This window comes from Stylophora pistillata, chromosome 5, assembly GCF_964205215.1.
Source record: "Stylophora pistillata chromosome 5, jaStyPist1.2, whole genome shotgun sequence".
NCBI lineage: Eukaryota > Metazoa > Cnidaria > Anthozoa > Scleractinia > Pocilloporidae > Stylophora > Stylophora pistillata.
Genome location: NC_142523.1, coordinates 6512828 through 6530786, shown reverse-complemented (window position 1 = coordinate 6530786; position 17959 = coordinate 6512828). Strand labels below are relative to the sequence as shown.

General features: G+C 38.2%; 1 protein-coding gene across 1 annotated transcript; it reads right to left on the bottom strand.

Annotated features, from left to right (window-relative positions):
* Window positions 1-609: 609 nt before the first annotated feature.
* On the bottom strand, window positions 610-8584 carry LOC111325003 (uncharacterized). Its single transcript, XM_088759813.1, has 3 exons — window positions 8410-8584; window positions 7342-7871; window positions 610-3335 (listed from the first exon to the last, which is right to left on the bottom strand). The coding sequence occupies exons 2-3, from the start codon at window positions 7816-7818 to the stop codon at window positions 2388-2390; spliced, it is 1425 nt and encodes a 474-aa protein (XP_088615939.1). The 5' UTR covers window positions 7819-7871; window positions 8410-8584; the 3' UTR covers window positions 610-2387.
* Window positions 8585-17959: the final 9375 nt, after the last annotated feature.

Sequence of the window (17959 nt, the reverse complement as noted above, 5' to 3'; positions counted from 1 at the left end):
TAACGACGAAATAGCAAAGCAGCTGAAACAAAAACACCAACAGTTTTTTTTCTGCATTTTAATCATAAAAAATGACCAGCGGATAGCAGACACTAAGCGAGGTCTAATTAATAACCAGACTATACTACTATGTCTGGGGTTTAACCTTTCCCTCACTTCTAACGCAATTATTTATTATCCAAGAAAAAGCAATCGGAATATTATCTTTCTCTGAACCAAAATCCCATTCTGAGCCTCTGTTTAAATCCCTCAATCTTCTTAAGCTCAATGATGTTATTGAATTACAGATTCTTTCTTTTGTTTATCAGTGGTCACATAGACTGTTACCCCTTTGTTTCAGTGAATATTTCAAATTTACATCTTCTGTTCATTCCTATTCAACGAGACAATCATGTAACAGAAATCTTTATGTAGTCTCAGTTAATACTACTCAATATGGCCTACCGTCCCTAAAATTCACTGGCCCTCGCCTTTGGAATTCCTTACCTACAAGTAAAACTAATTCAAATTCTCTTAGAATACTTCGTAAAACCCTGAAAAACTCTATACTTAATTGTTACTCTTTTTAATTATCTACTTTAGTGCATAAAGTAATACTTTTTTTTATTAAAAAAAAAAATTATTATTAATTTTGCACTCAACTGTATCTTACAATTAGGGGTCATCCACTAGATTAGCCTTTGCTATTTGGATGATCCTAACTCGCTACCTATTTTATTGCTAGATTTTTTCTCCTTATTCCTTTGCTGTACTATGTTAGTTGCTATGTAAATTTAACCTATATATCTTGTAAAACCGAGCTGAGTTAAAAAGAAATCATCCTCATCATCATATTGCCTTAAATATTATATTTATATAGTAACAAAACAAATGTCAGAAACAAATGTCGTAAAGATTACCCATATTTGCGAAAATTTTTTACAGAAATGATAAATTGATAAATGATAAATCTTCATCTAGTGGGTTTGTAAGAAATAATCATACACTTTAAGATAATTGATGTTAAATGATAATAGTCATTTCCATCTCTTTTGAGATTCAGTCACCGATCATAATGTTCCCAGTTAAGCAAAGTCAGTAAAGTTGCGAATGCTCTCTGGAAAGTTATTTTTATCTCCTGTAAATCCTATCCTACACAAAAACAATTTTTAAAAATTCTAACCTGTTAACGAACTATAAGACCATAAGATTAAACTTAATAGTTGTGCACTACACTTAAAAGGTAACTGAACTTTTCAACCGGCATCTGGTAAAATTCTTTATCAAAAAGTTATTTCATAAAGTAAGTGCAGAGTACGAATCACCACTACTGAGAGAACGCAAATGGAAAGACCATCTAATAAACCCAAAGAAAAAGATTGAAAACCTGCGCTATATCATAAACTATCTATTTTGCCGTAGCTCACCGTTTTTCAGAGCTTTGCTCTCTGAAAACCGTCCGCAACTCGCAACAGTAAATCTCCGCAGACAAATATCTGAGTATACTTTTATGGAGGCTATTAATTACATGGGGCTTGCGGTTTCACTTCAGTTCCCAAACAGTTTAAAACTTTGGAGATCGTTTTTCTGTTCCATCTCGATTGAGATCGACCTCTTGGAACTCATAATGAAAAGTGAATGTGCTAAAAAATGCTCGCTTTGAAAAACAAATGAATGAACGTGCCGCTCTTTCAAGCGACGAAATTAGCTTTGATTCAATGTAACTTGGCTGGAAAAAGAAAACAGAGCTTGCTGACTTCAAGTGTCGATCTGCGACTTTTAGACTCTTCTTAAGAACGAGGAATTTTTTCTCACATGACCACTGAGTTTTTAAAGTTTTGAATTTGTGTTTGAATTTAAAACAGGCACAATTATATACATATGAAGGACGCGTCCTGGGAACCTTCAAAAGGATTTTAAAAGGAAAACTTTCCCTAATTTTGCAAGGTCGGATAAAGATCCTCACATCATAAAAAACATGACTTCTTTTCTCAATATTATTTCATTCGAAGTTGAAGACCACAACTTGAATTCAGTTTCTTAAAAATGTAACAGAGCCCTGTTACGATTTTTTCGTACCAGTTTAAATCAACGTGTTCGACAACATACGCCCCAGCTTTCAGAATGCTTTTCTAAAGGATAGCGGCGGGTGAAGCCGTAATATTCGTTTCAAAACTTTGAATTGATTTGAATGTGTGAAATCGAGCCCCGTGGGCTCAAATAAAATTCATAATTTCTTAGGACTTGGTGGTCATATGATAAAGTACTTATGGATTGAGTTTCGTCAGGCCGAAAGGAAAAACATTTGGGTCTTCGTCATAGAGAACGGACCTCGCCATTCTCTCCGCTTCGGCCTCTTACTCAGTCAATAAGTACAAATATTCGCCATTTTGAATTGATCGCTACCTTCATTTAGACCTCTGTTTTAGTTGAAGATTTTTGATAGGATTTTCCGGGGGACTGGTATAACGTGTACATTTTTTCTTACTACTATTCTTCCAACAAAGCCATGCAAAACAGAAAGGAATTAAGTACCCAACTACATCTCTGAGAAGTTCATCAGTAGTTTCCTTTCCATTATATGGCTGACCAGTTAAGACTGCCACAATCAAAAGACAAATGGTTGCAAAAATGCAAGAAAAACTCCAGTAAAAAGGCTGTCGCCACGAAAAGACGCGATCATCATTAGAATAACAAGTATTATCATCAGTACCACTAGTATCACCATCGCCTTTACCTTTCCCAGGTGATTTGTAATTCACCCTTTCCCGGGGTCTTGTCAAATAATAATACTGATAGACATAGTATGAAGAGACACCAACAATAAGGCAAGTTCCAAGCAGATGAAAAATACCCCATATTGGATTGAGCAAGACACCAACTACAAGCCAACAAAAATGGTAAGCTACCAAGTTTGCACACAGCAAATAGAAGACTAACTTTACGTCTTTCTTTTCGAGGTCACGAAATGTACGAAAACTGTAACAACATATGATAACAAAGAATGTGATACTGTGAGCAGAAATTGATAGTAGAATTGCCCAGACATACACAGGCTTAAATTCTAGAGCTGCTAACATAGCTAGGTCTACATGGATTATTATGGAAAGTGAAAATATACAAACGAAATCCATGGTCTTCTGCACAATATTTGTCTGATTCTCCTGATATTGCCATGCAATTAAGGCCAAATATGGTCCACCCAGTACTGAAAAGAAGATGGAGCAGCCTATCACCACATAAATCCGCGTTCCGTGTCCCGTAGCAATAATGTCTGACTCGTGTCCTTCCATAACACACTCAGCAGAATTCAGTCGTGGGTCCCTTACAGTTGGTTTAATGGCCAAATCCTCAAGCTATGCAACAGAGCAAAGGGATTAATTACCATAACAGCCAGTATACAGTATAAGCCGCAACTCGAGTTCGTCAACTCAAATTTTGGAAAAATTTTTATGAAGAGGAATCAGGAGAAATCACAGATCTTTCTTTTGGTTACTTCGTCAACCTTACCATCAACCTTACACTTTCGTAAAGTCACTAAATTAAATATTAAAAAAAGATCCGCAATGCGTACATGTGTGGCTTACGAAATTAAGCTACTTTTAGTGTCTGGTGTCTTACTGAGTTTCTTTTAGAAGAGCTAATATCTGACTACGGCTAGATAGCTTTCAATATTGTTCCCGTTCATCAATAAAACGAGATAACTAGCATACAATAGTCCTGAAATGCGACCAAACTTTGTCATGGAGGTCTCATTTTAACAACAAAGGTTGCACATGTAACCTGGGGGTTTTAGGAACTAAGAAAAACGTCAGCATCATCTCCCAGAGTGGCTTGAGAGATTCAGTCTTGATTTTGTTTACGTAACGAAGTGGAATTTAGTTCTGAAGTTTGTAGGTTAATTGTCTTTTCCAAGGCAAGTGATGTGAAATTAACTCTAGGGAAGTATTTCATATAAATATTTTTGGCATTTTGTGTACGTGTACGAGTACGCGACGACAAAACTTTGCAGAAGGGCCAGGACATTAGGGAAATGATGTAATCTACACTAGAAGCCATTGGGAGCTTGATTCGGTCAGAATATATAACTGATTTTGGACAAGACATTCACGTAAAGTAACACAATGCTGAGCGTAGGTTTCTATTTTCCATCAGAGCACAAAGTTCCATTTTCAGCCGGTTGAGAACAAAACAATTATTGCAGTTATTGTATTTGGGTTTGGCTGTATTTTCAATAAAGAACACAGAAAAAGTCAGTTGAGGTAGGTGGATATGGGGTTGCAAATGGAAGAATTTAGGGGAAAAAGATAGGTGTATTAACAAGACTCAGAACACATGTAATATCTTAATGAATCATATGTTGTGTAGTACTCTGAAGTAAACTTACATTAACATTGCTAATAATTTTTAACCCAATAAGTTTTACAATTTGACCTGGAGGTTTTATTTAACAGAAAGTTCAACAGACATAGAGTGTCACCATAATAGATTTCAGGTACAGTAATCAGAGACATAACTTAAACATAAACAGGGTTTAATGTACAGGCAAGTACATAATAGTATCATATGATTTAAAGACCCAGAATTTTTCAAGTTTTCTTATTAATGAAATTGTAATTTCATGCCAGTATGTTTCCCAAATTCAAGCTTCTGGTATGTGGAGACATGAAATAAATAAGTGAACTTAACATCATGTAAATGGTCAACTTGATATGCTATCAGAATTTGTTTTTCAGCTGAAATATGACTTAGGAATGCAATTTTGTTAGTGTTTATCAACATACATAAAAATATTCAAGCTTTTGTTTATTTTGGTCAGCTACTGTGTGTATCAATCAGCACAATAACCTACTTCATGTAGATCTTATTGGTTTCTAGTGTAATATATTGTTGCTGCATGAGCCTAGTTTACATTTTGCACTTGGGTTTTGCACTAGTGATACATGAAAAAGGCACCTAGCTGTTTTCAGCCAATCAAGAGTGAAGTTTTTCATGTATATCAGTATTGTGATGAATTAGCCAAAACCAAACAAGTAACTGAAAGGACTTGTAGTCTACCAAATGAAGAATACACCTGTATTGCTACCAAGTTTAAATATCAATGCTTATACATCTCAACCATTATGAAGAGAATTTAGAAGACTGCCAAGCTTACAGGAAGCCATGAAATGTTGAGGCCTGAATAACTCTGAGCATTCCTTGGAAAACAAAATACTAATCACATTTCAGTTGTAACATAAAACTACAAGGCTCCTATTTGTAATTTAATGAAAGCAAAACCACTTTGTTACTGAATTTCAATGTGTTACTTCCTCAAAGTTTGGATTAGTACCAATAATTAAGGTTTTCATATTAATGACATCAACCACAGTTTTAGGTTAGTAATTAGACGTTTGTGAATCGGTTTAGCTATGTTGACATGAATGAATAATTTCATTTGAAGACGCCGTCATTTTGAATTTCCAGACAACAGCAGTGCTTGATTTTCAAATGGCAACAAAAAGTCCTATTCTCACTAAAACATTCCAGTAAATGACTTACATGAAATGTGACTGCACTTATACTTCAGTCACAAAAGTTCTAGCGGTACATAAATTGGGTAAACCAAAACACTTAACTTCATTCCACATTTTGTACTTTCCAACAACTTGCTACAGTGTTGGAATATAAAAAACTCCTTCCTGTAATCTGCACTTAGAAGACAAGCGGACTGTAGGAAAGCCTGGAGTGTGTGAAATCTAAGCAACGAAGATGAACAGATGACTAGATAAAAAATTATCTTCAACCATGTGTTTCACCCATAAATACAAAATGGTTGCTTTCTGAAGCTTTGAAGCTTACGTAACTTAGCCAAGCAACAAATTCCACCCACCAGCCAGCCAGTTAGCCAGCTAGCCAGTTAGCCACCCAGCCAGCTAGCTAGCCAGCCAGCCTGGTAGCCCACCAGCCAGCTAGGAAAAAACATCTTGGATCATGGCATAGTGCAGTTTACACTTTGTGTAAGCCAAACAAAAACAGAGAATACTTTGAATCCCTACCTCTCATTTTTTGTGCTAATGATATGGACATACATTTATTCTTACTCTGGTATGGTTCAACCAGTAAGCTTTTGATTCCTGGCAGAATTCCAATAGAGTTTTACACACAAAAAACAGTAAACCTTCACCCTGTTTGTTAGGTCGTTCATTATCTAGTAACCAAGCTCTTAATCAGGAGAAGGGGCACTGAACACAGGTAGCTTTTTCACAATAGTTCATGGCAAGGGTCTGTGATGTTTTAAATAGACATGAATGCAAGATGTGTGTGATTAACAATTATTTTAATCTACAGTTGAAACATGTAGACAATCGTGATGGTATTTCTCTTCAAAACTATTCCATAGTTGCTAGGTGAACATTACAGGGTCCTAATCAAGTAACCTTTAGCTGCTCATTCAAAGAAGCTAACTAAAGGTGACCTTAAACTGGTTAAAAGGTATCTTAACAAAGAAGGTTTAATACCAATCAACAACAAGAAATATAACTCTATGCTCATTCACAAGTGCAGCTCTTTTAGGAGTCCCAAATTTGCAAATCCTTGTATTTTAATTTATGAAGTTCTTGTTTATTTCCTGTATGGATTTTTAAATTTCTGATAAAAGTGTTAACTTATGCAAATTTCATTTTCCAGATACTCTTGCAGATGACCCACACCCCTGAGTTCTTGTGGACAATGTTTATGATACAATGTTTGCCGGTAATTAACTGTTGACATAAGATAAATATGTCGTAATGGTCAAACTAAAAGGGACAACTCACAGTAAGATCCTGTTGGTCATGATAACCACAAGAATATACATTCACCAAGTCAAAACTAAGCCAAGGCAATAAATTTGCACTTACGTCAGCACTTAGTCACTCGACTTTCCCTACAAATCCTACTTGGAACATCCAAATTGTACTGTACAGATCCAAGCTTAACAGCAGATTTAAAAAAAATCTTGCAATTTAAAGAATTGCTTACCAGAAAAAAAAAAAAAAACAGTCATTTCAGGAGTCCTCAGTATCAAACCCTGTTTGATAAACATTTTCAAACAAACTGCTGAATGGTAAATCAGGCTGATCACTTGCCTTGGATTTTGATTTAGGGTTATATTTAATTTCTAAATTCACAAACATGGATAGCATAACAAAGTATCATAATGCTGAGAAAATCTGTTCAGCAAACATACATTTCACAAGAGATCAGGCCAACTTAGTGTATCCATCTACAAGATTTAAAAATTTTCGGGTTCTGCTGGAATTGTCTTCATTCATTTTTTTATTCATTTGGACTTAATTAGTATTGCTGGTAATCTTTAACTCAAAGTATCAAAGTACTTACAGCAGCTAGAGCATCCTCTATGTGCTTCTTCAATATCCCCTTTGTCACATCACAGCTTGAAAGTGAAATTGTTATATTCAGCTCCTGAGTGCGACTGTTCACCTGGATTGCTCCTAAAGACCAAAATTCAAGGACTTTGGCAGGAAGAGCGGCATAAAGGCAAGATATGCTCCAGATGTACTTGGCGGCTGGAGTCGAAAGGTTCGTTTCTTTAGGGCCATAGACGTTTACAAGCACACGGACTGAAGAGGGGCTCTTTGGTGGATAAAGAGCCGATTCAATATTAAAACTGTTTTCTGACTTTGTCAAGATGTTATAGACTTGCTCATAGGTGATTTTGTCACAGGATGCTGCGGAGTGGACAGGACAGGTACAATTGTTGACTACTGCAGCTTCAGTCGCATGCTTTGGAATTAATAAATGTACACACATCACCATGACACGAACAAGGATAAAAAGACCATGGTTGTGATGCATGGCTGTTATACTTAGCACACGTTGAAGCTTCTTATGGCTCTGTATTAATGCAACTGTGAAAAATGTCTTCTGTAAGAATAGCAACCTAATTTTAACTCTCCTTCACTGGATCTTCGCATGACTGTTGTAGAATACAACACAAGTTACGTTAAATTCATAGTTAACACTTGGGAACAGAGTGACTCATCAGTCTTAGAGCTTTCCAAATTCAAAGAGATAGTGCATCTTTGTCTAATCAAAGTGACTGACAGCGGCCTTTTCGACATAAGTGGCTGATTCAAACGGCAAAATACACCCTTTTCAGAGAAAAAAATTTTCCTCAAAGCTTTCATGATGTGACGTGCAGATCACATCTAATGAGATATTTCTGTAAGAAAAAGTTTTGAAAAATTATGCGTTGGAAGAGTATCAGGGCAAGGACGAGCTACATAAGTAGCTGATTTGAACGATAAAAAACTCTCATTTCAAATAAAAAGAAAAGTACCCCAAGTTTTATGATGCATTCATCACACTAATAACATATTCTGAAAGGAAAACTTTCATTTCAAAATAGCGCTTTAACTTTAAATGATTGCATTGTGAGATATTTACCGCTTTCTGTTGTTTTCCGTAGTATCCCTGCAAGAACTGAAAAGATAAGGTACTCGTGTCTATGAGCCTGAAATCACAAAAGGAGAGAACTCAACTATACATCGAGTACGAATGACGAAGTACCAAAACAGTTAACCTGTTTTTCCGGTAAAGCGTTTGTTACTGAGCGTACCATATCCCATAATGGTCTGGTCATGTGACCAAAAACACTCGTCTTTGTCGCTAACGGCAACGGTTGGGCACGTCTCCGCGAAAAGAGTCTTCTTGTTTCGGTAGTAAGTAGCACCAGGGAACATCAGGTCTAAATTAATTGGGTCAAATAGGGATCCTATTTTCACACTTACTCACAAGAAGGCAAGAACACTCAAAAGCACTACACGTATGCGCGCAAGTCCATGACCATTTGGCGCCACAAAAATATTCTTGGCTCGTGCTTGGTTAAAAATACACTTGTTTTGAAGGCATATGGTATTTCGAGGACTGGACTGGACTGGACTGGACTAGTAAAACGCGGACTAGTAAAGCGCGGACTAGTAAAACGCAAACTGTTCGTATATTTCTGAACTGTTCAAAAATTGGTGTAGCATCCTGGATTCTATAAGGCTCGGGTCGCATTACGACCGAATTGTTTACTCTAGGGATTAAACTCTGTCAACACAAGCATTTTCTAATGCGACCCAATTTTTCGGTTTCCTAAAAGTTTCAAAATTCTAAAAATCATCAAAGACGCCGGTGTGCCTGGGTGGGGCTGACCGATTTTGCCAAATTTTTTTGAAACGAAAGGACCCGCGTCCGTTGCGGACAAAGTTGTCATTTGTGCGTGCGTGTGAAAAAGGATAAAAACCAAAAAGAGCGGGAAACACATATTTGCAATCACTTACAATTTGACTTTCCGTGACATTTTAAAACGGAACAGAGGTAAATCTTCGAAGATTAATCGTCGTTGGAAATAAAAAATACTTTTCGTAAGATCTCTGTTTTTCTCTTTACGAGAAAATCGTCGCATGATCAGTTAACACGCGTGTGTTTGTCACACAAGTACTGCTGTTTCTTTAAAAGCGTATGCTTCAATTGACAGGTGTCATATTGTGACAGTTACTTTTCAAAAAAATATTTGAAAATTTGTTCGGAAGCCTTTTAACTATCTTTACACTGACAAATAAAAATATTTCGGCGAGAGCTTTCTCTTTAATTTGAATAACGTTTGTTTTCTTTATAACTCACTCGCTATAAAATTGTTCAGTTCAAGGAGGATTTTTCCGTAAATAAACTCGTAATTGTAGCCCTGAAATCATTCGGGTTCTTCAAATTAAAGAGAAAACTTTCAACGAAAGATTTTTATTTGTAAAGGTAGTTAAAAGGCTTCCGAACAAATTTTCAAACATTTTTTGGAAAAGTAACTGTCACGATGTGACACGTGTCAATTGAAGCATACGCTTTTGAAGACACAGCAGTACTTGTGTGACAAACACACACGAGTTAATTGATCATGCGACGATTTTCTCGTCAGTCGTCAGTCTGCTTGTTTGTTTTCTGTAATGGCGTGTGTAAATCGGTTATTCTTCCACCGAAAAGCTGAAGTCAGTAAGACTCTTTCTACCTAGACACAAGGAGATTTAATGCGACTTTTATTCATCGAATTCCTGCGTTTCTGCCGTGAAATTTACGACGAAAGTGTATTTTAGAATTTTGAACTGGTGCTGAATAAAATTCTTTCTTAGCCTAAACTTATAAATTCGTTTGTATCTGGCGCATGTCAAACCCATTTGCAGCTTAAAAGTCAAACAGGTATTGTCACTTACTAAATTGGCTTGCCATTAAGTCTTATGATCGACTTCGTATGAAATTGTTTTTTTTGTTGTTGTCGTTTTACTAGTCCTCGTTTTACTAGTCCGCGTTTTACTAGTCCGCGTTTTACTAGTCCGCGTTTTACTAGTCCGCGTTTTACTAGTCCAGTCCAGTCCAGTCCAGTCCATGAAATACCATATGCCTGTTTTGAACAGTCCATTACATTCTTACGTGCGTCTAATGTTCTCGTGAGTCGTGACCCGTTGGGACACGCACGAGTAATTCAAGTCTTCATAACTGTTCTCTCGAGCTCATTGACATTTAAGGTCGGCACACACGAGGGGACTAGTCCCTGCGACTAGTCCGTGCGACTAGTCCCGGCGACAAGTCTTTGAAGGGTTTACACGAGGGGACCGGTAGCAGGGACTAGTCCCTTAAGGTGTTCACCGTGAGGGCACTCAATTGCACAAGAACATAGGAAAATTAAGAGGCAAAAGATGTTTCTTAGTCTGGGGCGTTACACGAAAACAATTAAAATTTGGTAACTTTTCATTGTAGCACTATTAAACATCAGCGCAAACGAACTACACTTATTCAGTCGGATTATTCATGCTTTTAAGTGTTCCGTTTTTGTTTTTTTTTTATTTTATTTTTAACATACACAGTCAAATAGGGTAGAAATTCCATCAAACGGCTCCAAGACATCTGTATATGTTTACAAAACTAGAAATAGTTTTTTATTCTTCAGTTGTAGAAATCTAGAAGTCAGGGAAAATTCATCATTAGAAACTGCAATGTTTACAAATACCGGAAGTCACACATCATACTGACCCGTGATTGGCTTATTTACCGTTTAGTCGCAGGGACTGGTCGCACAAACAGTTCACACGAAGGGACAAACATTTGTTTCATGCGACAAGTCCCTGCGACTGGTCGCACGAATTCAAACCAGTTTGAATTCGTGCGACCAGTCGCAGGGACCATTGGTCCCTGCGACCACAGAAATGTGTAGTTCACACGAAGGGACTAGTCGCATGAAACTGGTTGCTGGGACTAGTCGCAGGGACTAGTCCCCTCGTGTGTGCCGACCTTTAGTGAAAACTCAATGTGATATAGAAAGAACAGGTTATACGAATTCATCATGTTTCAAAACTCGACAGTCAGTTTGTTTACACTCTCTGCGCAAACCCAAAATTTTAGTTATTTACCATGGCTGTGGGTCTTAGTGTTAATTACAAATATAATAAGGTTTCATCCTTGTTCTCACTATGTTCACAGTACCTCTTATATCGATCGCAACATCTGAGCTTTCTCAACAGGCGCCAAGATTACGGAATTTTCTACATTACAGATGTAAGCTTTGAACTAACCGAACAGTTGTTTTCCGGAAGCAAAAATGAGAAATACACTCCCCACAGATTTAAGCCCTGTCCAACCAACAAAGACTTTTACAAAAAAAACCCATAGGAAGTGCTTTTCAATTAAACTTGAGAAATTTTTGATAACTTTAACTTCTAAAATATGTACCGCGATTTTTTGACTGTTAAAATCCGGGCTTGCTCGCTCCGCAAATTTAGCGGCTCTTTAGGGCATTAGTACTGACTGAAATGGTAAATGCTACATCTTCCAACAAAGAAAATATTTCTTCAAAGCTTCAACCATACGTAGATCAAACCTATTTAGATATTTCTGTAAATTAATTAAGTGCCGCCGGAGACCCCATCGTGAAATTATTTCGGATGTTTATCATCTTTTGTGGTGTCACGGCAAGAACTGAAAAAAAATAGACAGTCAAAGACTGCATGTGGCTTCTCGTAGAGCACAGTTTTTATAGTATTGAAAAGAACTAGAGGTTGTGTTATGACGCAAGAAGCTAATGTTGCAGAACATTTGTCTTAAATGCAAACAGAAAACCTGCCGCATCTTACATATTTATGAGTACCCTGTTCTGTAAGAGAAAGAGGCCTCAAGAATATATTGTCCCATTGACATTGAACCAATAATTAAATGGTGACAAATAATAATATTAATAACACTTATAATAATAACGCTAACCGTAATAATACAGATCAGTTCAAAGTGGCTGGCTAGAAAGCCTCATAGGCTCAAATGATTACCTATGCTTCTTTTAACTCCTCCTGCTAATTGCAAAATTTTTTCTTACTTCAGTGTAATTCCATATTTTTAGAATTGTGTTTTACACAAAAGGGCATTCCGCCATTCTGCCGAGCTGCCGATCCGCCGTTCCTCCATTCTATCATTCTATTGTTGAATAACTTAAGGTATCGTAATTCGCAGCTTCATGCTATCTTCGCAAATGAAGCCGCTCTTTTCGACGTCAGTCGCCGATTCAAACAGTAAAATGCTCTCTCTTACAAAAAGAAAATTTTCCCAAAGCTTCCGTGATCACACCTATCGAGATACTTCTACCAGGAAAGGTTTTGATTTAAGTAACGCGTCTTTGGATGTTATGGTGAAGTTATATATTAAAATGTTTATCGTATTTTGTAGTGTCACGGCAAGTTCTGAAAGGATTATATCTAAGGATCTACATGAATTGTCGATTTAAACGGTGAAATGCTTTCTCTCAAGAGAAGAAATATTTCCTCTAGATTTCATGGTGCGCCGATCACGCCTATTAAGATATTTCTGCCGCGAAAACTTTTGTCTTAAATGGCCTGCAATCCTGAAATGTTGTGATGAAATTTTGTGGGCCGAGGCCAGGAACGTGTTCGATAATTGAGTCAGTTTGCTAGACATAACGTCTCGTAGTCACGTTCGACGCACTAAAAACTACTATAAAACGAATACAAGAATTGTAAAAACGTGTAAAATGGTATATAAAAAGTCACTAGTAAAAATGTAGCGGAATTCCAAATCGATTTCGATCAATTACGATCCTCATCAGTAGTACTCCGCCATGTTCAAAATACTCATAAATAATTGTTCATATAAGTGACTCTGAAATGTCCACACTTCTTCCAGGCTTCATGTAAGCGGTCATGATGTATCAATCACAGCTCGTGGGATTTGAAAAAAGTTCCATTCGTTCTTGGAGTTCATAAGCGAGTCTTCGTTCACATTATTTATCCTCACTCCTTCAGTTATTTGTCTCAGCATCGCGTCATTGTGATAAACCCCCGTCACATCCATTCGGAACTGCTTTACCTCTCTATTGTGTTTCTCTTTACAGTGTTTCCACAATGCAGATCGTTCTTCCTTATTGTTAAGTGATTTCGTATGCTCTTTCCCTCTGGTATACGCGCTCCTGGCTGTTTCCCCTACGTATACGCTGTTACACTGGATACACTTAATCTCATACGTCACACTTTCTCTATCACACGGTCCTTTTCCACCTGTGCTACACACTGGGCAGTCTTCTCGTCCACACTGTCGCGGTTTAAATGGGTCGGACTTTTGGAGTAGTCGTTTAATGGCGATTCCGGCTTTCTCCACCACTTTAATATTGAAACCTTGCTGCTTTATTTCTTTCTGGTATTCCTTCCGTAACCGTGAGTTGGGCGTAGCTGGTACAAATATTACTGATTCATTCCCGCCGCGTTTGTACCAGTTGGATTTCCTTTCGCTCTTTTCCTTTTCTCGTTCCACCTTTCTCCACTCCTTGGGTCGATGTAACGGTCTTTCTCCTTTTCGCTCAGCTCTTTGTCTCGCTCTAAAAGCTTTGAGGGCCGAATCTACAACCTCATATCTGAATTTCTTGCTGTACCCCGAGTATTGCATTCTCAGGACCATCTCGTTAACATTCTCTACTACTCGTTCCCATGGTAACAATCTGCTACAGTTAAGTAAGACCCGAAGGACTTCTTGGGTCAGGACTGTTCTCTTTGTACTCCAGCTTACGGCAGACCTAGCATGTATGACTGTCTTAGAAGCCATGCTCTTGGAATAAAACTCATACATGATCACTGAGGCTGAGGCTTTCTCGTCCTGCCTGTCTGTCTCTTCCCCTTTTGTTTCCATCCACACCTTCAAGTCAAGGATAGGTAGCTTTCCGTCCTGGTGTTTAGAGGGGTAATCTATTTCGAGTTGTATTGACGGGTGTATGTCGTTTCCTATCTGTTTTATCAATGTCATAGTCCTCTCATCGTCACTGATTCCTTGATCCTCAGCTACGGATCTCTCATCCATGTGAGTTTTTCCATCCTTGTACCTCATCCCAACTGGTGTTGCTTGCACAGCCATGTTGATGTCATCCACGTACCGTTTGTTCATTTTCATAACGATGGCCAATTCCTTCAGCCTTGTTGCAAATCTTTCATCCCACCAAATCATGATTTGGTGGGATGAAAGATTTGCAACAAGGCTGAAGGAATTGGCCATCGTTATGAAAATGAACAAACGGTACGTGGATGACATCAACATGGCTGTGCAAGCAACACCAGTTGGGATGAGGTACAAGGATGGAAAAACTCACATGGATGAGAGATCCGTAGCTGAGGATCAAGGAATCAGTGACGATGAGAGGACTATGACATTGATAAAACAGATAGGAAACGACATACACCCGTCAATACAACTCGAAATAGATTACCCCTCTAAACACCAGGACGGAAAGCTACCTATCCTTGACTTGAAGGTGTGGATGGAAACAAAAGGGGAAGAGACAGACAGGCAGGACGAGAAAGCCTCAGCCTCAGTGATCATGTATGAGTTTTATTCCAAGAGCATGGCTTCTAAGACAGTCATACATGCTAGGTCTGCCGTAAGCTGGAGTACAAAGAGAACAGTCCTGACCCAAGAAGTCCTTCGGGTCTTACTTAACTGTAGCAGATTGTTACCATGGGAACGAGTAGTAGAGAATGTTAACGAGATGGTCCTGAGAATGCAATACTCGGGGTACAGCAAGAAATTCAGATATGAGGTTGTAGATTCGGCCCTCAAAGCTTTTAGAGCGAGACAAAGAGCTGAGCGAAAAGGAGAAAGACCGTTACATCGACCCAAGGAGTGGAGAAAGGTGGAACGAGAAAAGGAAAAGAGCGAAAGGAAATCCAACTGGTACAAACGCGGCGGGAATGAATCAGTAATATTTGTACCAGCTACGCCCAACTCACGGTTACGGAAGGAATACCAGAAAGAAATAAAGCAGCAAGGTTTCAATATTAAAGTGGTGGAGAAAGCCGGAATCGCCATTAAACGACTACTCCAAAAGTCCGACCCATTTAAACCGCGACAGTGTGGACGAGAAGACTGCCCAGTGTGTAGCACAGGTGGAAAAGGACCGTGTGATAGAGAAAGTGTGACGTATGAGATTAAGTGTATCCAGTGTAACAGCGTATACGTAGGGGAAACAGCCAGGAGCGCGTATACCAGAGGGAAAGAGCATACGAAATCACTTAACAATAAGGAAGAACGATCTGCATTGTGGAAACACTGTAAAGAGAAACACAATAGAGAGGTAAAGCAGTTCCGAATGGATGTGACGGGGGTTTATCACAATGACGCGATGCTGAGACAAATAACTGAAGGAGTGAGGATAAATAATGTGAACGAAGACTCGCTTATGAACTCCAAGAACGAATGGAACTTTTTTCAAATCCCACGAGCTGTGATTGATACATCATGACCGCTTACATGAAGCCTGGAAGAAGTGTGGACATTTCAGAGTCACTTATATGAACAATTATTTATGAGTATTTTGAACATGGCGGAGTACTACTGATGAGGATCGTAATTGATCGAAATCGATTTGGAATTCCGCTACATTTTTACTAGTGACTTTTTATATACCATTTTACACGTTTTTACAATTCTTGTATTCGTTTTATAGTAGTTTTTAGTGCGTCGAACGTGACTACGAGACGTTATGTCTAGCAAACTGACTCAATCCTGAAATGATTGTAAGATGTTTATCGTTTTCTCCTGTCGTGCGTAGTGTCACGGAAAGAACTGGAAACCTAATGTGCTAGTGGTTATAAGCCAGAAATCACAAAAAGAGATAACTCGTAGGAGACAGTTGATACAAAAATCATATCAATGGATGTGCTAAGCATAATTCGCTGGTTCAAACGGTAAAATGCTCTCCCCTCGAAAAAAAATATTTCTCCCGGTTAGCTCAATGGATAGAGCGCTGGACTGTTGTGCGGGAGGTCGAGGGTTCGAGCCCCGGCCGGACCAACACTCAGGGTCTTAAAATAATTGAGAAGAATTTGCTGCCTTTCTATAACATCAAGAAATGGTTAGATATTCTAGTCTTCTCGGATAGGGACGAATAAATGGAGGTCCCGTCTCCTTCAGGGTTGGGGTAGGAGACGTTAATTTCCCACACACGAGATAACTGTGTGATGGATGTCCTCCCCTGGGGTGGGATGGGTGGGATATTGGGCGCACTTAATTTGGAGCCTCGCTCTGTTGTGCGACCCTCACCTCACTCTGGTGAAAGTGATTAAATAAAATACATGATGCACCGATCACACCTTTCTAGATATTTATATTGCTTTGTTTTTCACCTGTCATCCTGAAGTTATTTCGAGATGTTCATTGTTTTCTGTAGTACTCCGAAACAAAGAATACTTAGCACCGAGAAACTTTGGGTCAAAATTGGGTCATTGTCACTTTGCTTACAACATATGTGGCTTCGGAGGCAGTAGGTACAACTAGATCACTTTATAACTTTACCCAAGTAAATCGTGCGTCGGAAAACCTATTAGCGGCCGGGATAACGATAAAGAAATCTCGGGACATTTTAAGTTGTTTGACACTAATCACGACCTTATTAGAGAACTCTGCCACTTAGGGCTCTTACATGCTTGTCGCCAACTTGTCACAAATGTCACGCTCTGATTGGTTCGTCTGTTAACCCTTTGTTACCTCACCTCGCTCATCAGTCGAGTACGTTAACATAGACCACTCTCATAAATGGCTGCCGGATTAATATTCTAAAAGCTAGCAAAGCTTTTAAAACGCACTCTTAGTTGATGGGACAGGTTAGTAAAGAGGAAACGCACTCATTTATAATGACCACTTTAAGAGAACTACAAAGCTAGTCACACAAAGTGGCTTTTAATTGCTTAAGATGATTTTATGGAAGACAGAATGGACAAACTTACTTTTCAAGCAAGTACTTGCCTTCAATTGCAAGTTTTGTATAGTAATAAGAAGCTATAATTATTCTTTTATGCAATGGGACATGAAGGAAGCCAAATTTTTTCTCCATGAGATGAGGTAATGAATAGTTATGAATTATAAGTATAGAATAGTGTATAGTATTGTGTAAAAAAAAATTGGGAAGCTGTTATACAAGATTAAATGTATCGTGTTTTGTGATGGTAACTAATGTGAGTAATCAATACCTGTTCTTCACTAAAATTAAATTAGTTTTCCTGACTTAAATACTTAGTGCAAATAAATTGCTTAAAAAGGTTGTTCTACAATTTTCTGCCACATATGTTTTCAGCCATACAATCTGTTTGTTTGCCCTTCATTGGGAGGATTTTTCCTGTGCATGGATAAATTTCACGCGTTTGAGGTTGTCAGCGTGACAGATAATGTTTGACCTTCCTTTTGTTTACAAGAGGGGAATTCTTCATCATATCAAAGGAAATTAAGAGAAAGAAAAAGCTTCCAACAAAGCTAAATTTGACAGTTGCCCACCTAAGGGAGCGTACCCTCTCAGTGACAGATTTCAATATTGGATTCTCGTAATCCTTTTGGGAGGAATATGCACGAATGACTCCCAGGAAAAGTTCAACCATGTCCAACTTAAATTTGCATCTTGATCGACTCTAGCCCTTTTTTTTTTTTT